This window comes from Corapipo altera, unplaced genomic scaffold (genome assembly GCF_003945725.1).
Source record: "Corapipo altera isolate COAL_440 unplaced genomic scaffold, ASM394572v1 44b, whole genome shotgun sequence".
In the NCBI taxonomy this organism is placed as follows: domain Eukaryota; kingdom Metazoa; phylum Chordata; class Aves; order Passeriformes; family Pipridae; genus Corapipo; species Corapipo altera.
In genome coordinates, this window is record NW_020884932.1 from 995,929 (window position 1) to 1,020,566 (window position 24,638).

The 24,638-nt window shown below is 40.1% G+C and overlaps 1 protein-coding gene across 1 annotated transcript; it reads right to left on the reverse strand.

The window, feature by feature from the left end:
* Positions 1-745: 745 nt before the first annotated feature.
* PIK3R4 (phosphoinositide-3-kinase regulatory subunit 4) lies at positions 746-24,638 on the reverse strand. Its single transcript, XM_027659502.1, has 20 exons — positions 24,576-24,638; positions 23,603-24,384; positions 22,179-22,312; positions 21,420-22,002; positions 19,437-19,571; positions 17,323-17,544; positions 15,811-15,984; positions 14,504-14,649; positions 12,925-13,128; positions 11,928-12,129; positions 10,161-10,360; positions 8,997-9,207; positions 8,426-8,591; positions 7,788-7,952; positions 5,702-5,913; positions 5,284-5,415; positions 3,940-4,040; positions 2,838-2,926; positions 2,306-2,414; positions 746-1,367 (listed from the first exon to the last, which is right to left on the reverse strand). The coding sequence occupies exons 2-20, from the start codon at positions 24,330-24,332 to the stop codon at positions 1,197-1,199; spliced, it is 4,086 nt and encodes a 1,361-aa protein (XP_027515303.1). The 5' UTR covers positions 24,333-24,384; positions 24,576-24,638; the 3' UTR covers positions 746-1,196.

A 24,638-nucleotide genomic window follows, 5' to 3' on the forward strand; every position in this document is an offset into this window, starting at 1 on the left:
CAAGTAATGCACACTCTGATGAAAAGCAGATAGTTTTTTCCAGTGAATTCTGAGACTCTTCTTAAACAAGTCATTATTTCATGTGTTGTCTCTTCAAAGAACCCGGTTCACAAGTTAAGAACATTCCTTGCTTCCATCAGACACTCTGTAGAGAAGTAGTCTTCCATTTTTTTCCAGCTACACAAAAGAAACTTGTCAAATTAATGATGTTTGCTGTCAGTGACCTTCTGAGTCCATCCATGGAGAGGAGGTGAATCACCTGTTTCAGGGGGAAAAGCAGAATCTGGAACAGCAGCTAAGGAATAAGTTAGTAAAACTTACAAGAGGGAGAGTGAAAAGGATCTGGAAATCTGAAAAACTGGATCAGACAGTGTAATAGTGGTAAGAAAGTTTACTGCCCCTGTCTGACCTCCAGAATTGCCTCTCATATGAACATTGCACAATGAGGAAATAGTTCCTCCTGAAAGCTTGTGCTTTGGCTATTTTTGATAGACAGAGAACACTAGCCTGGTAGGGCTACTTTAGGTTCCCAGGACAGCAGAGCTTAGCATTAGACTCAAGATTAAAGCAAGGTGGATGCAAGGCACAGCTGAGGATCAAGGACATAATTGTCAAAGGACAGCTGAGGATCTGACACAAGGTTAAGCCGATCTCAAATGACAATTAACAGCCCAACGGCTCTGAGAGCTGAGACTATGGAATCACTGCAGAGGAACCACAGATGTAAAGAAATGCAAGTACCAAGGAGGGAAGCTCAAGTGGACTTTATTATAGCTATTAGAATGTACAGGGACATTAGTGCACTGGTTCTTATTTCATTTCTCAGATTCAACATAGGAGCAGTCAGACACTGAAGTACTTGTACTTTGTGCACATTTAGAATGTGTAATGTGGGACACCTTTAAATAATTTTCAGAAAGATTCTTGAAGAACAATGTAGTCAAAACCAGGCTAAGTAATTTATTCATATATTGCTTGGTATCTCAAGGAAATGCTGTGGATACCAAAAAACTTTAATATAAGAAGTGATAAAGAAGTGATGACAGGGTGGTAGAATACAGGTAACCAAATTTATCATCACTTTTATAGTCTTTAAAGTCCATTCCATTCCATTAACTGGAAACAGTCCTTGAAAACTTCATTATAACACTATTTCTTTATTACAAATATTTACATATCATATATTAATACAACTTTTATTTCCACACTTTAACAATTCCATCCCTTGACGCAGTTACTATAAACCCTTGTGTGGTCTGGAAAGTTGCAATATCTGTGATAATATCATGATGTCCAACTGGGAGAGACTCTGGACCCTTCCGAGGGGTCTCATCAGTGGGCCCCAGCTTTTGTTTGTTCTGAATTTCCTGTATAAAAAAAAAAGTGAGAAATAGTATTTACAGAAAAGTGAGCATTTGCAAAGACAAATTGTCACATGTTAGGTTGTTAGTGTAAGAAAACTAAAAAACCTCTTCAAATAAACAAGCAATCAAACAAACAATGCCCAAACATAAAACCTCACACCCTTTGATAGTTTTATCAGGATTACTCCTTGGTTCATTTCTTTTCATCACACACAACCTAATCTTAATCTGAACTGACATTACAGCTCTTTGATTAGGGAATGTTTTTTTCTTAGATTCATTTCAATTATGCTAAGATTTGATATTCCCATAGGGGGAAAAAAAGCTACAGCAACACACACATCTTGCCTCTCCAGAGTTTTTATAAAAACTGGTTCAATAGCATGAATGCAATTGTGTAAGAACTTTAGATGAAACACTAAAATATCGTCGTGCATAGGGTAGACCCACAACTGACTTTTTTAGTCACTTTTAAAGTAGCATTCATTCCACTGAACTGAAACAAAACATTGTGCTATTCAACAACTAGCAATACTGCCAGTTCTAAAAGTCTCTTCCAAGGATGTAATAAAAACTTCAGCATTCAGCTACTGTATTATTTTGGTGCCAGTACATCTCACATTGCCTCGCTAAGGCAATGGCTACACAAAAGCCATTCCAAACACTGATCAAAACCAAAAGTGCTAAAACTCTAGATTTTAATATTCCAGAAGAATCACATGGCTTCTCTGTGTAAGTAGTTTTTGGTGAGCCTAATTCTGTCAAAAACAAACGACATTTTTCTTTTAAAATAAGTTCTTCCCAACTGCCTGAAAATGCAATGCTGACACCATCCATAAAAGGTAGGAGAGTTATAATCAAAACCATCATGTAATTAATATAATCCATGGGGCCATCCAAAAGGCAAGCAGAGTAGGTGTCTATCAAACAAAGCAAAATACCTGAACCACCTCCGTGCCCTCAATTATCTTCCTGTAGTAGGAAACAGAGGGGCAATTAGAACTTCCAGCAACAACATATGATCTCTCAGGGTAGGCTAGATCCCAAAACCTAAACAGAAAGAAACAAAATCAAGGTGAGATATTCAATTTTGTCAGTTTAAAACAGCTGTTTAAAAGCAGCCTTGCTCTTATGATGAAAATGAGAGGGCACAAACACTATATGCTTTCAGGAAATGAGTGATGCAGAGAAATCTACACCTATATCAAGCTCACATGAGTTATTGTTTTCTTGTCATGCAGCCCATCAAGAACTTTACAGAAGGATACACACTGTGTTTCAGAGAAGCACCAAGTTTTACAGTACTTCCGCCAAAAACAATTCCCTTAGGTCGCTGATGCTTACCAATGAACACATCTTCAGCATTATTGTTTTGACTTCTTGGAGATTACTTAGGCAATGCTTGGCAAAATTTAGTACACCAGCAGGGGCAAAGGGGAGGGTGACAAACAAGAAAGTTGTTAGTTTTGTTACCTTATTTTCATGTCTGAGCCTGCTGTCAGTAATATGGGATTACCAGATGCCGGACTACAGTATATTCCATGGATGCTGTGAGGAGAAGGCTAGTAGGGAAAAGGGATATATAAAAATATATTATCACCAATAGCTGTTGCCATGCTTCAGAAAGGGAATGCATTCTTTGCCACATTCATCCACCCAATTTCCAGAACTTTCTGGCAAATACCAAGTCACTTTAAGGGGCCACATATTAATATATTATAGAGCAATGCAACAGATTGAACTCTCCATAATGGTTTTTATCGAATCGTGGAAGTTACATTCTCAGTGATGGCAAATGAGAGAGAATATTTCTAAAAGAATCAGGAAGATAAATCATACTGAATAGCACGTGAATGCTTAAATTTTTGGGTATGAGGGCGTTAAGGGACAGATATACAACAGAAAACCAGCTTAGATCACAGAGCTCTCTGTGTGCAAAGCACACGACCAAAATGAACTCAACACCTGCAATCTTTGTAGTATGTACAGATTTAAGTTTAGGTAGATTCCAGATATGCATTTACAACATCTATAGAAGCAGCTGTGGTTATTTTTGTGTATGTATTTGTGATTTAGAATGATATTCCAGATTGCTCCTTCCCCAATTAACTCCTTGAAGAGCCACTACTTAACTAGCAGTTAAATGTAGAAGTGGCAATTATATTACAGAAAAAAAGTGCAAAAGAGCAGGTGATTACAGAAGCATGTGCAATCCCAGAAAAAGCAAGTAAAAGTAAGTACACCATGAATTTTGGCTTTGCCATAACCTTTACAGGCTTGACTGGCTCACTGGTTTTCTAAGATCTGGACTGGATATACCAAGTGAGTGTTACAAGTACATTCCACAGAGAGTGGAGATATCGGTGAAGATTCAGGTAACACTGCTGTTTTACAAAGGGGATTTAATTTTGACAAGCAAACCAATTATGGTGACAAAAATAAATCCCAGGGCAAGTTCCTTGTGCCAAAGTGGCAAAGCCATAGAGGCAGGTAACTGTACTGATGTACAGCATGTAGTCTAAGCCTGTTCTAGCCTTGGCTACTCAACAGAAACTGGAAAAGAAAGAGACCAGACCTGCAGTTCTGAAAGAGGTGGTGCACTGCTGGCCCACAAAGTGAAGCGTCGATCGCCAGTTTCCATATCCCACATGGAGACTTCATTGTTGCCTTGAACAGCTTCAGGAAAGATATTGCCAATGCAAAAAATATAAAACAGGTTGGTTGGCTCTTGCTACTTGTTCTACTGACATCACAGAGGGTATGGCATAGAGACACTCTCCACTTGCTCCCTGTAGCATTTGTGTTAATCTCGCTTTAGCACTTTGGTTTTACTGCTTGGAAGTAGCTTCACTATAGTTAATAACAGCGTCTAATTTAAACAATTTTAAATGAAACTTGTTTTAATGCCTACCCCTTTTAAAAATGTATAAAACCCTCACTTTCCTCCCTAGATGACTTTGAAAAGGCTGGACAGTTCTTTCAGCATGGTCATCAGGGACTTCAGAGGACACTCCTGTGCAGGTAAGACAGCTATCCAAAGGTATAGACTTCACTAGCTACAGTGATGTTCCACGCTCATGTTTGGTGTGGACATGCAAAGAATTCTGTTAAAGGGATTGTTTATATGCCTGGCAGCAACCTAGCAGGCAAGACTAATGCTCCAGAAGGATGAACATTGTCAGTCTTTTAGTCTTTAGCAGGGAGGAAATGAACTAAAAAGCACAAGGAAGCTTGCTTTATTTGCATGTATTTTCAAGAAATTTGTTTTATCTCCCAGGATGGTTAATAACTAAGTGAAGCTTAAGAAGGAAGTAAAATATGAAACTCAAATTACTCTCATTTTACAGCAACTTAATCAATTTTGTTATTGTAGGATTAGTTTAAGTTACTTGTCCGTTTCAGAACATGTTCCTGACACAAACACATAGAAGTATATGACAGTGCTACAAGCAGTGAGGATGAAGCAGCTGTGAGCATACCAGATGAGGAATCTTGGGATATTTTTGAAAGCTCTAACCCATGACATAGCTGGATTAGATTCAAGTGGGAATTGGAATGGGACACCCTTCAGTCTCTGCTCCACAGAAGGCAGTGGGAGAACTCCTATCAACTTCAATGTATGTAATGGAGTTTTACCTTTCCTAAGATTTTGTCCTTATAAAGTCACATATTATTTTGTCCTTATAAAGTCACATATTATTTTGTCCTTATAATGTGGTAGAGTACACAGGGATGGCCCCTCATGAGAGTTGCAATGCTCCAAAGATGAGAACTGTAAAGGCTGTCTCTCAATTTCAGAACACTTTAATGCTACTTTTTTTCTTTTTAAGTCCCCCCAGGGCTTGAAACAGAAGCTGAAACAAAAGCTGCTTTAATCACAGCCTCTGGGGGTTGTGAGGTACGTTAAGAGACCTTTTACCTGCGATTACCCAAGACTGATACACAGGATGCATGAGCAGGCGTCTGATTCGGGCCTTGGAAGGATGAGAGTGGCTGGAGATGGGTAACTGAAACCTCATGTCCCAGCATGCCATGGTACCATTGCTTGTTCCTGGTGAGAAAAAGTTCTCCATAGTCAGAGGGATAAATACTTGAGTTTTTGCCCATATCCTTGTGCTCTGTTCCTAGGGAGATGGACTTCACTCTCAAGTACTTAGCAGACAGAATACTTCGCAAAAATAGATTAGAAGGTATTTATTTCCTTTTATTTGAGAAAAGCATATGCTAGTAAAATCAGATCAAGCAAAAGTTTCAGCTATAGTTACTATAAAATGAAAACTAGAAAGAAGGGGTTGGGGCAGGGAAGAGAGAGAAATTAGCAAGAAATGCAGGCTTACCAATACACAGCCAGCACTGATGTATGTCCACAGCAAATGAAGTTATGAGGCCTAACTTCAAATCATGTTTCAGTGTCCAAGCGTTGCTGCTAGATCGCAAATCCCATCCCACCAGAGATCCATTGACTGTACCATAAGCCAGTACTGACTGGGCTCCTGAATTGAAGTGATGCATATCTACCACACAGCCATCATCCTTCAGATCTAAGGACCTGGGTTGAAAGAAAAAACTAATTTAGAAACAGGTATGACTCCTCCCAAGTTTAAGACTCTTTCCAATAGCTTATGCTGAGCAGCTTTTTCCTCTTCTTGTCACTGCTCAAGGCATCTGCCAGAAACAACTTTCTGATTTTAGTACAATGGATTCTTATGCTCTTTCAGATCTCTCCACTGCAAGCCTAGTAAAAGGCTGTCAGCAGCTCTTTGCAAACCTAAACATAGCTCTTTGCTCTGGGTCTCTCACTCCTGCACCTGGGTTGGGGCAATCCCAAGCACAAACACAGGCTGGCTTGGGAATACACTGAGAGCAGCCCTGAGCAGAAAGACTTGAGGGTGTTGGCTGATGAGAAGCTCAAAGTGACCCAGCAATGTGCGCTCACAGCCAAAAAAGCCAACCACAACAAAAGAATCAAAAGAAACATGGGCAGAAGGTTAAAGGGTGTTATTCTCCCCCTCTGCTCCACTCGTTAGACCCCACCTGGAATACTGTGGCCAGCTCTGCAGCCCCATCATGAAGGATGTGGACCTGCTGAAGTGAGTCCAGAAGAGGACCATGAAGATGATCAGAGGGCTGGAGCACCTCTCCTATGAAGACAGGCTGAGAGAGTTGAAGTAGTTCAGCCTGGAGAAGGGAAGGCTTTGGGGAGACCTTATAGCAACTTCCAGTACCTGAAGAGGGTATAAGAGAACTGGGGAGGAACTTTATACAAGGGCATGTAGTGATAAGACACAAGGTGATGGCTTCAAACGGAAAGAGGACAGGTTTAGTTAAGTTGTTAGGAAGAAATTCTTTCCTGTAAGGGCAATAAGGCACTGGACCAGACTGCCCAGAGAAGCTGTGGATGCCCCATTCCTAGCAGTGTTCAAGGCCAGGCTGGATGGGGCCCTGAGCAATCTGATCTAGTGGGAGGCATCCCTGCCCATGGCAGGGGAGTTGAAACTAGCTGATCTTTAAGGTCCCTTCTAGCCCAAACCATGCTATGATTCTGTGATTCATGCTCCAAGTTTCAGATATTCATCTACCCAGAGTTTACAGGCAGGAACATCCCTCTTCATTTTATACAGCCAGCACTGTCCTCAATCACTTACTGCGTGTGCAAAATTGACACCTTCTTCCGGCACAAATGCATTGTATACCAAAAGGGAAAATCTGGTTTATAGTTTGCATCTCCACTGGATTTATCTTATTTCATTTCTGAACATAATCTCTAATAAGAGAGGATATTTGAGACAGATACCTTACTTTTACTTCGCAAGTAAAGAGATCTTCGAGATGGTTGCTAGATTTGCTGAGGCCTGGACATGTCCCCCACCCAAGCTGGAAGATTAAGCTGTTGAATCTGTGCCAAATATTCAAAAACTGCTCATATGGAGGTAATAAAGAGCTAAACCAGCCCCAAAGACTCCCCAAAATAGTACCCCATTACTCATATCTCTGCTACCTTATCACATTAAATGCCTGGGAGAAAAAAATTGCAGGTCCGAGGCCAAATCACATGTTGTACATCTGTAAACATTTCTCTAATGACCTGTAAAAGAACTTTCTAAATTACTTTCTAAGTATTAAGATTGTAACAAAGGAGGTAAGAAACTAATGGACCCAGTGCATAAATAAAGGACATGAGAACTATTCAGATTGAATGTTTCAAGCTTGTAATGACTTCAGCGACACAGGAAGCACCAATAACCTAGAGCTAAGAATGCTCCTGTTCTTTATGAAGCAAGATAAAATCAGGGATTACAGCCTTCTAGTACAGCCTGGGATCGGCCAGCAGGAAGCCTAGAGCAAATTAAAGGATCTAACTGAGGAATATACTAACAGCTTGAGCTCTGAGTGTGGCGAGATTTAACTGCTCTAAGTACATACCTGCTTTGTATTGGATGAATTTTAGGAGATTTAGGGAGCTTTGAAGCTTCAATACCAAGAAGCTGGATGGCACCATTATCCGAAGCTATAGCCAGGTAATGTGAGCCTTGGCAGAATGTAAGTGTCTTTACATGTCCTCCAATCCGAGAGTATGTCAGAATTGATCTAAACAGTAAAGAGAGAGAGAGGGGGAGAGAAAAAAGAAGATATTTTTGGTGGCACTTAAAAAAAATATAATTACTTCTTTCAATATAATTACCTACTTAAAACCAATGACTCTTGAAAGAGCTCTGAAAGTAACAGTTTCTAAGTGTTCCAAAATCAGAAAGCAACAAAGCCAGTGTTGGCTTTAAACAGCAACACAAGAATATATTTATATATGTACAGAAATTAAATCAAAAAGCCTGTAATTACTATGACTGCAAAGCAGTCCCTTTGCATTTGCTAGGGATTTTTTCTTTACTAACTAATTGAAGCAGCAATCTAATATTTTATAGCTGCAAGCCAAGAGGAACACCAGTATATCTCCTTATTGATATTTTCAGCATGCCCACAAGTGATTCATATTTTGCTCTCTGCTCTACTTTATTTTTCCTTCTAAAACAGCAGCCCCTAAATCCCATGAGTTTTAAAGCTACCTGGTTGTAGTGGTTTTTCCTTCCATTTTCTGGCTGTTCCAGACTTTCACTGTGCCATCATTTGAGCAAGTGGCAAAAATGGAGTGTTCATCAGAGACCCGAATGCGGTTCACCGCAGACTTGTGTTCATGAAGGTGAGCTACCAACAATCCTTTGGGACGCCATCCTACAGGGAAAAATAAAACCATAAAGTCTGGTGTTGGCTTCGCAACCTAATTAGGAACATGAACCAAGATCCATCCACCAACAGCTATATCAGGATATAGTCATTACAGCTGCAAAACACAGATGGCACCGAAAACACAGAGCTAAGGCATTTTAAATATTAAATGCAAAAGCCAACTTGCTCACTTCTAAATTGCACAATAAGTCATGCATGTATTTTGCCAAATAGGTGTTCTGCATAGTAGGCACATTTCCTAAACTAATGATTTCCTCTTTTCCTTATCTCTTGCATTTCTTCCATGAGATAATGATGTTTTTACTCAAATTATATCTATATATATCTATATACATATATATCTATAGATGTATAATTTTTTATCTATAACCTCAGTGGACTGTGATGTACCTGGAGGTGGGGGCTTGCTCTCCCACTCAGCATTCTCCATCATCTGTTTGGCAAGTCTCTCTGCATTACACTGCTCTCGCTTCTGCTGGATCAGCTGCTGAAGTTCGGTTTTGCACGTGGTGATGCGTAACTGGTGTGCGGATGGGGACGCTGTACTGCTCAGGGCCTGCATGGTTGGTTTCCTGGGTTGAACAACTGTTCCATCAGATGCCTGCAAGAGATCAGCATTTATAAATATATGCCTTACATTCTACACACAGATAAAACCCGCTCCTAAGATTTCTGGGTCACACACACTGAATAAAAATGGAAAAATCTTTTATATTGAATCAATTAACAATGAATTAGCATTAAAAAAAAAATCATACCTGTGTGAAAAAATTAAAAATAGTGAAATTTATAGAAAAGATTAACCATTCACTTATTCTACCATTTGCCTCATATGTTCTGTATACTGTTTGGAGAAACTGTAATCTGCTGAGGACAACTCTTAATGTGACTATTACAGAAGCAGTTATTGCTCTCAAGACTGACAGAACTACAGGTTAGCTGTCGAATGATTATTTGTTTATATTGGTCTTTATAAACAGAAGTGTCATTGTTTCCCTCTTAGTTCAGAGTGGACACTCATTTAAAACCAGCAGAAGTAATCTCCAACTAGAACCCAAATAGAATATAGTGTTCAGGGTTGAGAGATGCCTCCACAGGCTGCAGGGCTTCCAGCCCATCCTTCTGTAGTCAGTGCAAAGTATTACAGGTACAGCTGTGATGCCATACACCAGTTCCAAGTTAAAATCATGACACCTCTTCTATTCCTCACAACACATATCAGCACGTGCAATTTGAGGAAAAGCCTTCCCTGCCAGAAAAGCTTACCTAATAATTGTCTAATCCACAAAGCCCCATCTTTTTGTGCAAAGCATCTATTTGTTAGTGAAGTTCTTCTGTTCAAGAGACTAAACTTACTTCAATCCTTTCTCAGTTCCTATTTTAAAAATAAGAACTTGAAAGTCAGTGACTCTGCCAGAGAAGATGCCTGGCAGTAGCATGACCAATGTTAAATAACCTCCAAACAAGAACACCATATCTCTATAGTCCCACTTGACTCTAAAGTAGTTCAATCATTTCAGTTTAGGATGAGAACATAGTATTTTTCAGGTATACCTGTGGAGAGGATGACAAAGTGGCACAAATGCCAGCTGAGGACTCTGAACGAAGTGGTTTCCCAGCCTGGATGGCTTCAGGATCAGTAGTCTGTCCATGTCCTTTGGATATCGGCTGGGAGATGTTTGTTGGTTCCAGGGACCCAAACATGCTTTTCCATTCTTCATTTACATTTGAATCTTGCTTTACGTGTTTTCTAGCTATAAGCAGTTCGGAGGGACGGAGGAGGTGGAAGGAGAAGAAAAAAAAAACAACCCAACCAACATTATCATAACAACATTCACTCAGGCTACCCATTACTGTGAGACTGCATGGAAGTCCAAGGTTTACATGCCAGATTGTTATTTATATACAGAGAAAACCCTACTGCTAGGTTGTTGAGGTAAGTTGACAGGGAGGGAAACAAAACAAAGCACTTGCCACTTGTGTTCACACCTTCTTAATCCTACAGTTGACTCATGCAATACATCATTTCACTATAGGGAAAGTTCACATCTAGAAGGCTGCAGGGTTAGACTGCATCATATGATAAATTTTTCTTATAGAATCATAGAAGGGTTTGGGTGGGAAGGAACCTTCCAAGGTCATCTAGTCCAACCACCCTGCAATGAGCAGAGACATTGGGGATAAATTTTTAAAAGCACAGTATGCAAATCATTGCTAGTGCCAAATACAATCAGTTTTCCATCACAATTGCATCATCACTTGTAGATTCAAGAATGTTATCTCTGTAAATAGGATTCCTTTAGAGTCACTTAGAACTGTAAAATATAGAAAGAAAAATAAAAACATGGGACAAATTAAATTTGGACAAAGTCATTGAAGAAAATTAAAGGCATGCAGACTTTGAAGGTGACAGTTTTGGGTGAAACAAATCAGTTCAAATACAGACTTCATACACACTACCTTTAAAATCCTGTTGACTCCTGATTCAAGAATGCAAAAAAAATGAAAAATCCTGTACTTCTGTACTTTCCTTTAAAATGATACGCAAAACATTTGCAGATAAGGATCCTAATTCTGGAAATAAGATGGCAATAGCTATATGGTTTGCAGGTACTTCTGTATTTTTTATCTAAAACCACAGAACCTATCAGTGATGTAACAGAGGAGGGACTTACAAGCTTCAGAGAGCAAAGAGGAAGCTCAAACTGTCTGGAAAAGAAGAATTTTGAGGATACAGAGAACTAGAATAGTTAACAGCAAGTGGATTTCAGAGTTGAACAAGGAAATGTAAGAGGTTTTTGGAGTTGAAAGAGGAGTGTAAAAAAGTTCAATGGAGTGGATGAGAAGCTGAAGAACCCTAAGGCCAAAGGCCTGTACTTGATGAGTGAGCAACAGCTGGCAACTCCTCAGTGGCAGCCTGAGGACTTTTCAGTTTTCTCCAGGCTACCTCAAGAAAATATCCAGAATTTTCACAGTTAAAGAGCTCAGCGCTTCTTGAGAAGACACAGAGAGAGCAGAAATGTAGCCTTCAACATTTACACTGTAGCCATGAGTCACTAGAGTTTGTCACAACCAGCTGAACAACTGGCACACATAACTACTGCAAATGCCGTCAAAATAATTTAAAATATTCTCAGGGGGAAAAAAATCTCCATCTTCAATGATCCTGAGAACATTTCACCACCTCCTATTACAAACATTAGCAATAATTTTCTTATTGCAAATCCAGTGGGGATGGTGATACTCATGTATATTGAATTACTGAGAACACCCTGAAAGAAAGGCCAAACTTCATCTGTAGAGACCATGAAATATACTAACCACGTTTGTCATCAGAATCCTGCTTTGTTTTAACAAGATCCACTTGTCTCCCAGTTATTCCCAGAGCTGACAAGTCAATCACCCCTTTCTGACTGCTGTCATGCAGGTGGCTCTGATCCACTATATTGGCTTTAGCTTTATTTGATTTTAACATAAAGTCTTTCAGTGCTAACAGTTTATCTTCTTCCTCCTCAGTCATCCCCTACAGAATAAAAGAAAAGGTAATATTATTTATTTTTGAGCAATAACATGCATCAAGGCATGAAGATTTAAGAAGCAGTAAAATTAATGACTGGCTCAGAAGTGGTAGGAGAGAACACATCCCCAGAATTCAAAGCATCAGCACATTGCTCTTGTATACAAGACATAAGGTAAGCTGCAGTAGTGTAAGAATATCTTTTGTCCTAAGGAATGGGGCTAGGAATAGCAAAAGGGCAGAACAGCACTTAATGTTGGATCACTATCTGGTGCAATCTGCTTAAGTGCCACCTAGACCACGCTTATAGCCCCACAAGCCATAGGGAAAAAACCCATACTCAGCTACGGTCCTTTCTCTACCCAGTTCTCATTACTCTGTGTGAATGATTCCTTATGTTCCCCTCTTCACATATAAGCCTCGAGACTTTCCAGCTCCATTTGCTTTTGGCACTGCACGTCTAGCTCTTCAACAAATGCATGCTCCTCTGTCCAACACAATGCACAGCAGTGTTCTGTAATGCTGCCACATCACAGGTGTCAGAAATTTGAGACATACAATCATTTTTTCAAGACTTAGGTTGTATTGTTCTATATCTGGCAGATCTTTTAAAAATCTTTAACTTCTGAACTTCTTGTCACACAAGCATATACTGAAATCAATGGAGTTAATGGTTTGCAGGATCAGAACCTCAGGCTGGGAGTCCCTCACAACAGCAACTGCAAGGTCAGGGTCTGTGGAGGTGTACAGAGCCCAAGCATCTCAAGCCTGACTTTCAAAGTACAAATGAAAACCAATTACTTGTGAAAGAAGCTTCTTCAACAGCTGTGCAATGGCAGGGTCCTCCGGGGACGGGCAGTCACGGAGAGCTCCCGTTCTCTTCTTTTGACGCATGTGAAGGTGTCGGAAGAGGCTTGTGATATCCTTTGATCTTAGGACATAATCAAATATGGAACGGCTGACAGGCTCTTTAAGTACACTTAGCAGGACTATTTCTTTATCTACCTGCAATTCAAAAAGAGAGACCAGTCAACATGATGATATGCATATAAACATGAGGAAATCTAGCACCAAACACTGTCATCTCATGTCTACAGTGTTTGCCATTTTTTTCTCCTTTCCTGAAAGTCAGCAACTGGACAACTGCAAATGTTAATGTATAAAACAATCTCTTCCTCTGAATGCATGTACTAAAAACCAGTTTCCAGTTCAGACTTGGGGACATGCTTTCAAGCTTTCAAATAAGAAGAAAATCACATAGGAGTTCAAAATCATTGCACATCAATATACCAACAATCCAGATTCAACTAGCCTCCTTTCTTGAAAATTAGATGTGTGTTGGTCATATGAGACTTTCTGCATTCTCTTTCCCTCATTCCTATAACAGGCTTCTCATAGCTTACTGTCTGCATGAAAACCAACTTCACAATTATTCCAGAGTGAGAACTTTATTACAATCCAACTTAATGTTGCCCCCTACTTGCTTACTATATTTAATGATGCATAGCAAAGAAAAGATTTATACACTAAAATGAAACAGGAAGTGAAAAAGACAAATTTATCAATCAATGCCTAAAACACAGCACAAGGTGACTAAGGACATGTAAACAAGTAAAAATGTTATTTTAGTGAAGTTACCACCTGCAAGGTTTAGAAGAAAATAAACACAGGATGCATTTCTCAGTGTAGTAATCCAACTATTTCTTATATTTCTTAAATTCCCAAGAGATGCAGTCTACAGGGTCTGAAGTTATATGCAAAGATGCCTATGTGATCATATTACTAGCATCATGCAGGTCATTCCTAGGAATGTGCAGTTATGAAATCACTTAATTCAAGCTGAATACTCTGTCTTTACCCTTGGCAAAACACTGAATCACAGGAGTGGTGCTCCTGAAATAGTAGGCATGGTAACTGCTACCTAACAGACTGTTCATGTTTGCAGAGGTCAGGCCCACAGTCAAATGAAGTAGTGGGGCAGGGCTGGAACACTCAGCCTTACAGATGAAAGCATAGAACATAAACCCACTTGTTTCACAGCCAACATTTCACACCTCCTAGACTCTATAAACTAGCACAGTGCTACAACAGTTTGATTGTAAACAAGGCAGAAAAGGTTTGAACCAAAAACGTACTTGTTGATTTCAGGCTTTGTAAAATGTTCTGCATTTTGCAACAAATTTGAGACAACAGTTCTTGAAACGTGGAAAGCAATGGCCATTCTGTAACCTGCCAGCAGAGATCAAAAACCTCTATCACCTCTAACCTTAACTGAAAAAAAAGTAATATAATATTCTTATAGCCAGGACCATGGCCAGGATAGACTTAAGAATCACAACTAGTCAAGATTTATTCACATTAATGTTATTTGAAATATTACCTGTATTATTGGTTGTGTGATAAAAGGATGGAGGTATGGCATTAGCTTGCAGTAGACATCAGCAATATTCAAATACTGTGCTACCACAGTGATAAATCCAACTGCACCATAACATATCCAAAGATTAGGATGACACAGGAATGGTGCTGAAAGAAAAACAGGTTGTTAAAAAATATATCATTCATACAGAAGAGAGATCATTCTGCATATGGCAGCCTGCGATGTCATTTCCTTCCAATAGAACTACTCCCAAACTGAACCTTCTCTCCTGCAGAGCACCAATGTTAAAACACTTATACTAAGGAAATTATTTCATGGATTTCACTGTGCTCACGCTGCTCAGCTTCCTTCCTGTTCCCAAAATGCATATTTTCCCTATTTGTTCATTTCAATCCCTAATTGTCAACTACAGATTTGCAATGGAGACTAATCAAAAAATAAATCTCAACATTAATCTAGACAATTACAGAGAATTCTAATACCAGTGATTTGGGTTTTTTTTTTTAGTTTTTAAGTAAATATTTTATTCCTTCCTTCTTCTCCTCTCTTCCTTGAAGAGTCACTACTTATTTTATAAGATCATCAGACTCAGAAATCCTTCTCAATTATGTGGATTTTAAGAAGTTGTAATCAAGGGACTGTATCTAGTCATGAGATATAATAACAGATCATCTGCCTCAAATTCTGAGTGCATTTGAAAAGCCATAGCATTAAGAAGAAGCAGACTACATCTCAAAAGATCAGGTGGTATTTTCTTTTCCATAAATAGCTGGTAAATTTTGGGCACATCTACATTAAAGTGATAAGCCTGATGAGGAAAGAGAGACTAACTCTACATTCAAGGTTGTATTCAGGTAATAGGTTTTTATGGTGTTAAAAATTGGATGAGAAAGCATCACGATTTGTCTGAATTCCCTCATCATCAAAGGCTGATGGGTTCGAGTTTGCAAGTTATGTGCCTGATGGACTACCAGAAGTAACCAGGATTTTTTCTTTATAGCAGATTGGGATGTAGAACAAGGAAAGATCTTAAAGCAGAAAATTTTTGGACTAAGTGTTGTTTGCTGCTGTCCTACATACAACCAGAGGAGATGCTTCCAATTTGTTTGAGCAAAATTATTATTTTAGAGGTTTGAGCACTAACATGGTCCAATTAGTAATAGTTCCTTAACAGAATTTTGTGTAGAGTCTAAAACAGTACTATAGGTTTGCAGTCTGGACAGCTAAGCTGATGGTGAAGCTTTATGTAGTACTAAGATTTTTTTCTTAACTAGAAAAACAAGGTATTCTCCAGTATTCCAACTCACCGATATCACAAGCAAACTCATAAATATGGGGCTTTTGCAAGAGCCCCAGTTGGCACATACAAGTAAGAGCATTGAGGGCTTTATAAATGACAAATTCTTCAGCATCACTGAGACCTTGCTGAAGCAGAGGTTTGAGTATCGATGAGCTTTGCCAGCCAACATAAGCAGCAACACCTGAAACAAAAAGAGAACACCTAAAAATCTGAAGTAGATTGATAAACACCAGAAAATTCTATGTCTTCCCATCAGAATTGAGATTAAACATAAAATAACTGTATCACTTCTAATCTAATAAGGTAATAATCAATATACTTGTTCACATATTAATCTGGATTTTGCAACCAGTTGCTAAAAGGAAGACAGGAAGAAGGGAGAAACAGCACAGGTAAGAGAAATGCCCTCAGTGCCACTGTTACAGAAGGACATCTGCCAACAGCTACAGGTAGCAGTGCCTGCACATACTTCAATATGAGTTAGAGAGCTCAGTTTATAATTTCAGAATTTTATCTGAGTTCTTCTGTGGAGGTTTTGAACAGATATTGAGAGAGGAGTTAAAAATATAGGTTATCTTGACTTTTTGCCTCACATCTCTCTGTCTTTTGCAAGAAGCCAGGACAGTCTGACCTGTGCTTTGGCTACTCCATTGCTCCTTCTAAACAATTTCTGACAAGTTATCAGCATCACCTCTTGGGAGGGTTTGCCAGCACAGCATTTTGTGGCTTCCAGTCCTAATGGAACGTGTACATACCATAAAGGCCCTGCTGAAAGTTTGATCATGATTGTTTTTCTTGCCATGCACCTGAAGTACCATTTCTGCCCCCAGGTACTGCAATGGGAAAGTTTTCTTGACTCACAATTCCTGAGCCCTGACTCTCAGCAACAGTCATGTGGAGTAATTTCCAGCATATATGATGCATCAGATATACTTAACAGCTGATATCATCACTGCTAAGACTTTTAAATTGCTATTAGGTTTTCTGAAGTGACAGGAATCTTTAAGCAAGGTTTTAAGGTACTAAAAATAGTTTTGCAGTTATAACTTTAGCCTATACCAACATACAGTTTTCATCATATTAACAGACCTACTGAAGTTAATGGGAATATGCACCAGGTGAAGTGATACATCTAGTAGAAAGCTTGCAGAAATCTTAGTATATGCTTGTCATAATTTATGGTGAGCTTTTTTAAGTCAGTAGCTTTAGCAAAGACTCTAACAAAAAAGAGCATTTAGAGTTTATTTTTAAGTTAATCTACCCTAAACTTAAATGCCTCTGTCTCACTGGCACCAAACATTTGGACTCAAAGAAATACACATTAGTATTTACATTGTTTCATCTACACTCCTTAAAGAAACATTTACAGTTAATAATTCAGCAAAGTCTTTTCCTATAAATTCTAGAAATATATAGAAGAAAGGACTTTTATACTACTTAATTTTTGCATATCCTGGAAACTGTTAATTTACACACATTATTTTCTTCCTACTCTGTTTGGCTGAAACTAAATACTTACCAACAATGCTGTCAAAGAAAGCTCCTCGAAGATGCCAGTCATTCTTATCATTTAAGAAAGTAATCATATGAGAGAGAAGAACATCATTGGCTTTCTGACGTCCAAAAAAGACACATAGACGTGTTATTCCATTTTCCATCAGTGTTTGTTTCACAATATTCTCCGGGTCACTTAGCAAAGTGACAACTTTCTGCTGGACCATTTCATGCAAGGCTTGCAACTCTGCAAGGGACAACAGTATGAACTTTTGCTTGGTAAGAAGCAATATGTGCACATGTACTACCTGCTGCTGAAGGAGTTACAGTGACAGGTCATCCTGAAGAACACCTGACTCAGTAAGACAGGCAACGCAACAGAACCTCAACAATTTTAACAAGGGCTTACCGAAGATTTCAGGCTAAACCTGAGGTGGTGACATGACCAAAGAGCAGAGAAATGTGCAACAATCTCACCCAGATCAGTATATTCTAAACTTGTAACTTCAACGAAGATGATCTAGCTCATTCTGTATACAGATGAAATGCAGATGCGAAGAAGCACCAGAATGAGTCAGCTTCAATGTTACAACAGTAAACAAAATGCTCCAAGGCAATTCTGGTTTGATATGTTTGTTTGACTATCAGTTTCAAAATTCGTGAACTGACAACAGATAAAAAGTATGTTTTTAGGTAGGTAGATAGATTCACTTCATTAAGCATACAGGAGGAAAGTAACAACCCCTGCAAATGTAATACTTCTAATTTCATTAAATATCTGCAGTTACCGTAATGATACTGATGAAAAATTTGAAGATGACCTTGCCTATGGCTTCTACTCCATGAAGCAACTAAAAAAATATTTCTATTAAGTGGAAATAACAGAATTGTTAATGCACTGGCTATTATTGAAAGCCGTATAAGACAGGTTCTCAAACAAGTAAACAAAAATTTCAGCTACTGCTGCCCCAGCTTTGCAGGGGTGATTACTGTTTGCCTGCAGTCAGAAGGTCAGCTAATTTGCTTTCTATCATGACTCTGTCTGTCAGTCACATGAAAAAACTGCCTTCTGGGTTCAAATTTCTCATGCTTGGTTTCTAAAAGGGTAAAAAGAATAGAACTACTCAAGCTTCTTTCTTCCTTTCATCTCCAAGCTATTTCAAGGGATAGGTTGTATTCTTAGAAATACAGCCCACATGATGAGGCTTCCTCTCTCACTCCTCAGCAATTCTGAGCAACTCATGCCTTATGTGAAGGAACTTGAAGAGGATTTATGTTTGTTTTTAGTACATTTGTTGTTGCTTTATCTTAAAGTATCATCCTGCAGCTAGTTAAGAGATAATTGCCTTTTTCCAAAATGGAGTATGTGCAGGATGTTTACCAGCTATGATTAGTCACAGACTGATCTACTTAGCCCAGAAGAGAAATGACAGTTTTTAACCACAAACTCTTCCAGCTCAGAAGACTTGCCCAGCATTCTTCTGGGAATCTATGCATCACTAAAAGGCACTGGAGATGACATGCAGGTCATTTATTACCATCTGTCCTTCCAAAGGAAAAGAAAAAGAAAATCCATCCTTAGGATTTTAATTCATTCTCTGGGCGAGTTATAATACAAAGTTTTATTACTGCCAAATGGCATCCACACATTTAGATTTTTCAGGCAAAGAGACAGACAAGAATTGCCAGGCACAGGAACAGACAAGGAAGAACAACTGAAAGATACAGTACTATGACTATGCCATAATTTGACATGTTTTCTAAAGCCAGCGCTGCCTGCCACTTCAATGGAAGCAGCATTTGGAGCACATCTGTGTTTTTGCAGCTGACTTGTTTATGAGACCATGAGTGAAGCTGGATATGCAACCAGGCCACCAGCATCACCTACAAGTCAAATGCCTTGAGGACTTTTGGAGATGAAAAGTATGTTCACTTATATACTTCTTTGTCTTTCACAACATCCAGAACAGAGGTGTCTGTCTCTGCATGAAACTGTAACACACAGTGGTTGAGGCAAAGCATTCTTCCCATTTAACAGGAAGGCTAAGCTCTGAGAGATGAGATGGATCAGTGCTAACTAGGAGTTTTGCCCCGTGATTTGCTATCATAGGCAGGAAAGGTAAGTAGAAGTGACATTACCTGTGTCATAGTTATCACTAGGGTGAGATGTTTCATCCATTTCTTCACCATTTGGTTCATTTTCCATATTCAGATTTTTCAGCTGTACTAATTCCAGAAATCTCAGAGCTGTTTCTGCCAACAACGCTATGTTTTCTGCAAGGGAAAACTTCTTGGTTAAGAATTGTTCTACTTTGCCTGTTTACATCAGTCTGATAATCTCCCTGATGAGAGGTTATAGCCACTGACAGTACCAGTCATGATGGACAAATGGGACTGAAATTAGACAACATGCTCTGGTCAATCCACCTCTGTTGACCCCCAGCAAAGCTACCAAGTACATCAAATCACACAGTACTTTTGTCACGTAAACAAGTGGAAAAATTCTAACAATATTAAGTGTAACAAATATTAATTTAATTCTTCTAGAACTAGCCCTAAATGCCACCTAATCTCAGCCTAGTGACTAAATAACTTGATAGAATTTAAAGGCCAAATAGCCTGAATTAACTAAGGTTCCCGTCTGGTACACTGCAACAAAATAACAGCAAACAACCACACCAGGATATGTATCCTAGGGAATAACATTATCCTGGAATCCACTTTTGGAATATTTGACACCATATCTATCCACACAATTTGGCACCGTTCTGCACCGTTCGGAAGATGCTGAAGCAACTCAGGCTGCACTATATGGGTCAGGCCACTGCTGGCACAGGAATGATAATGCCGAGACAGAAGTCCCACTTAAGCAGCCGTTCTGAGTGTCATCCAAGAAAACAGCAGCATGACAATGGAGCCTGTCCACAGTCCAGATCAAATCCTCTAAGTCAGTAAGCCTGACCACTTCCAAAAACAGCACTATAGTAACAGAAGTTAACTCAGATAGACTACCTTTCAAAGTATCAATGTATTTTTTTCATTTGAAATTTAAACTGACCAAGGTGACCTAAAGCAATTGGTTTTATTCATTAAACGTAAGATAACTTCAGTATTAGTTTTATCAGTTTACTTAGTAAATGAAATAAAAACATGACCTGAGACATTTTCAAGGGAAATCTACGTTTATAATTAAAAAAAACCAAACCAAACCCAAAACAACACACCTGAAAATACACTGGTAATAGCAAATAAGGGTCCATGGTAAATAGCAAATACTGGCATGACTATAAAACTTCGTCCTGAACCACGCAGAACTCATATCTGAATAACATATGAAGAAAACATCTGCTATGGTATAATCAAGTCTATTACATAGCAAATAATGTAATTTCAGCCCCTGAATATCAAATTTCATTTTGTGGGAAAACAACTCTGAAGCACAGTAACACACTGATACTTTTAAGTTAGTTTTGAATTTATTCAGTTTAACTAGGTCACTCCAGGTAAACACTCTGAGCTAATGAAATTTCAATTAAGATAAATTAATAAAAGCAGCAAAGGATGGGCATGTCAAAAAGCCCTGTTCACGGTATTAGCCATTTAAAGACCACTTGTAGTTTTCTTCCTTACACTCTTGCCCATCCAGGGAAATAAGCCAGGACTGCTTCCCTGAGCATAAGGCTTTAAACTCTGACCCCTTACCTTAGCTGTGAGCAGACCTGCTGTGTGCTACATCCAGAATGTACACATTCTGCAAGTTACTTTTACATGCACAATTACAGAGGACAACAGATATTAACTTTCTTAAAACTTAATTCATCTAGCAGAGAGCAAATGCATTTTGTCAACAATTTAAAATGCAATAATTTACTTTGGGTACAGATCTACACTGGAAACCCACCTATTCGTATAAGTCAACTAATTATTAAGTGGCTACTACCACCTGCACCAGTTACCTTAAGTGAATGCATGTATCTTTACCTGCAGTCCTTTCTGAAACTTGTGGGGAGATTTACTGACATCGAAACAGCGAGCTAGATGATGGTTTTGAACAGAGGGGAAAACAGTGAAGGAAATACAGAAAAGCCCAAGATTCTGAGTTTTGACTGGATGTTCTCTTACCAGCGTATGCAAGTCTGACAATGGTGGCTTCATCCTGGGCCAAGTGTGCAATGCCTGGTAGAATGTATTCTGGGTAAATGTTAATATCATTGCGTGGCACCTCTTTGACAAGAGCAAGAACTTTAGTTAGTGTCCTCACAGATTCTGCCCTCACCCTGGGCACAGAGTCATTGCTGAAATGTAACAGATAAGGAGTAATACGATCCAGAAGAATCTCTACACTTAATCTTGGTGCTAAATGAAGAATCAGTTCCAAAGCAGCCAGTTTTGAATCACAGTATTTGAGAGTCTGTAAACAGGATGTTATCACAGACACTAGAATAACCAGCCCATTCTCTTTTGTCTCTCCCTCGGCTTTCTCTGTGCGGTCGTGCCCACAGAGATTGTGAATGATGTTGTCCAAATCTTTACGTATGACCAATATACGCTCATCTGCCGACACGAATGTTTCCTTGGCAAACTGGGCCATGTAAGGCTGAAGGAAAGTGTAAAATATTTCAGGAAATGCATTGTTACGTTGCTGTTTCAAATAATCTTCAGCTGCTAAACGTTTATCTGGCTCCCGATGGATCATCTGAGTGACCTTGAGACAGGCAGAAGTGGGAGGGAGCAGGAGAGAAAGATTAAAGGTTTAGACATTTGTAATACAAAATAACCCCAAAGCCCAAACCCAAACAATATGCAATCTGCCACCAAAGTAGGTGAAACAAACTGCAAACAGACCACACAGATGGTTCTAGTGCAGTAGTCCATCCTTACCAGCTCTCTGATACTGCGGTCTTCAATTTTGTTTAGGACTTGATCAGGGGAAAAGAGGCCATTTCTGTAAGCCAAAAGCTGAGATAAATCAAACAAGGGTACACCTTCTGTGAAGAGCTCTGCTATTACACAGCCTGGGGAACAAAAGAAAAAAAAAGTCAAAGATGTAAGAAGATTATAAACAGATGCTTTAACTTTACTTTCTGCATGTGGACAAGAACAAACCCTAAATGACTCTTTGATGAATTTAAATTAAGGCAAATGAGTTGCCAAACTAATTTGCAGAAAAGAGATAACATCTCACATTCCAAAACCTGGCTTTTACACTTGATCTTTGAAATATGTCCCAAGTAATTTATTACAAACATGTCAACAACAGAGGAATTTGCAATTAGGAAACATGAGGCAGTAACTTCAGCCACCTGCCAGGTGGAAAATACATTACCAGAAAAGGAACCCACATCACCGTCATGTGGAAGAAGAGTGCTGGTAAGTCAGCATGGATTGGGCAGTAGGTCAAAACTAAGCAGCCCTTTTACAGAAGGTAAAGAAATAACCTCTGCTTCCACAGCAGATGCTGGGAGACAGCACACATTCACTCACACGACTGCCAAACACAGACTCTCCTGTGTCATGTACGTGACAAAAATCCACTTCAAAGAACCCAGTCCTGCAGTTTGCTCCCAATGGTCTGCTTTATCAGTGGAGTGTCCTGGAAGTTTGGCCAAAAGAGCAGCTTATAAAATGAAATAACCATTTACTTTAAATCCATATTTTCAATCACTTTAAGGCGAAAAAAAAAAAGGTCAAACTTTTGGCTGTCGAACTGCTCAAGACAAGCTCAAGACTCAAAATAGGCTCCCACAGTCAAACTCCAACAAATATTTGTGAGCAAGACTATGACAGGAGCTTCCTCCAACTTCCTACTTGTGGGGAAAATGAAATGAGAAGAGGCTTCTAAAGCCAATATTGCCAAATGACCCTGAAAGCTGTCTCAGCGCCCAGGCAACTGGACCACCGACTGGTTCCTCCTCTCAGGTCCCATGAGGCACATGCTTCTCAGCCATGAGAAGATGCTGGTCTGTGCCTTGCAGAACCACCTCTTTCCCAGAGCAGAGCTGTGCCATAAAAGAATAGTTTGTGATTTCCCTCCTTGGATAATGGTGATGCACTTAAGTTTTGTAGCTTACTATGTCGTGTCTGTACATTTTATGTGAATGAAAAAGGTTTGGGGTTGGGTCTTATGCTTAAAATACGCAAGTTTTTTGACATGTTGTTCTCTAAGCCCACTGTAGAAAACCAAACCAAACTAAAACATCACAAAAAACTCCCAAACCAGACAAACAAAACAACAAATCAATTTTTCTGCATTGGATTATACAGTCAGAAACAACATATTGGTCTCTCCTGATAGCTCCAAGTACCTGCAGAAAAGATATCCATTGCACGTTTTAAGTCTCCTCTTGTTCGCTGATTGCTATTTGCCAAGTCTACCAAAGGAGTCGAAGGGTCCCGCATGTTTTCCAGCTCTGTAGCAAACATACTGCCATCGACAAAGCGCTCGGGAGCGATGTAACACGTTCTCCTCCGTGATGTGTCAAAGAAATAATTGAAGTCAGCAGGATTGTCTTCAGGAAGGTAAGTTGGTTTAAAACTGGCAAAGTCAGTTAGAAGAACCCAGTTCCAGCTGGTGACCATGATGTTCTCTGTTTTAATGTCCCCGTGGCGGACTCCAGACTTGTGCGCTTGATCCACCGCAGTGAGGATCTGGAAAGCAATCCACCTTTTCTCAATGTTGTTCAGGAATGGCCTGGTACTAATTCGGTCATAAAGGTTGTCCCGTACATACTGTCTGAAAAGCATGGCGGCCTTCTCGGACAGGGTGGCTTTCTGGAAGGGAAGGCAGTTCTGTGCCGAATGTAACCTTATCTTCAGCTCCTCCAGCTCCTGCTTATAGCTCGTCAGGGGTAAGGTCGGATCCTGGATGGCAAACACCTTCACGACTACCAGCCCCTCCCGGTGCTTGGCTCGGGCCACCTTGAAGAAGCGGGTGCTCCCCAGGCTCTTGTCATACTCGAAGTCGTGGATGTCCGAGAAGTAGCTGTCCACCGAGAGGATCTGCGAAGGGGCGATGCCAGCCAGCTGGTTCCCCATGGCGGCAGCTCCTCCGGCCGCAGGCACCGCGCCGGGGCTCTCCCGCGTCAGCCTGGGGGACAAACGCAGCGTGGGTTTCACAGCGCCCGCTGCCCCGGGCCCGCCTCGCCGCCCCGGGCCCGCGGCCCCCGCTCCCCCGTCCCGGGCGGGCCCAGCCGCCGCCGCTCCCTCCGCCCCCAGGCCCCGCCGCCGGGGCAGCGCCAGGCCGGGCCCGGGGCAGCGGGGCCCCCCCGCAGCACTCACCGGCCCAGGCAGCGCCAGGCCCCCTGGCCCTGGAGGCAGCGGGATGGAGCGGGGCGGGACTCG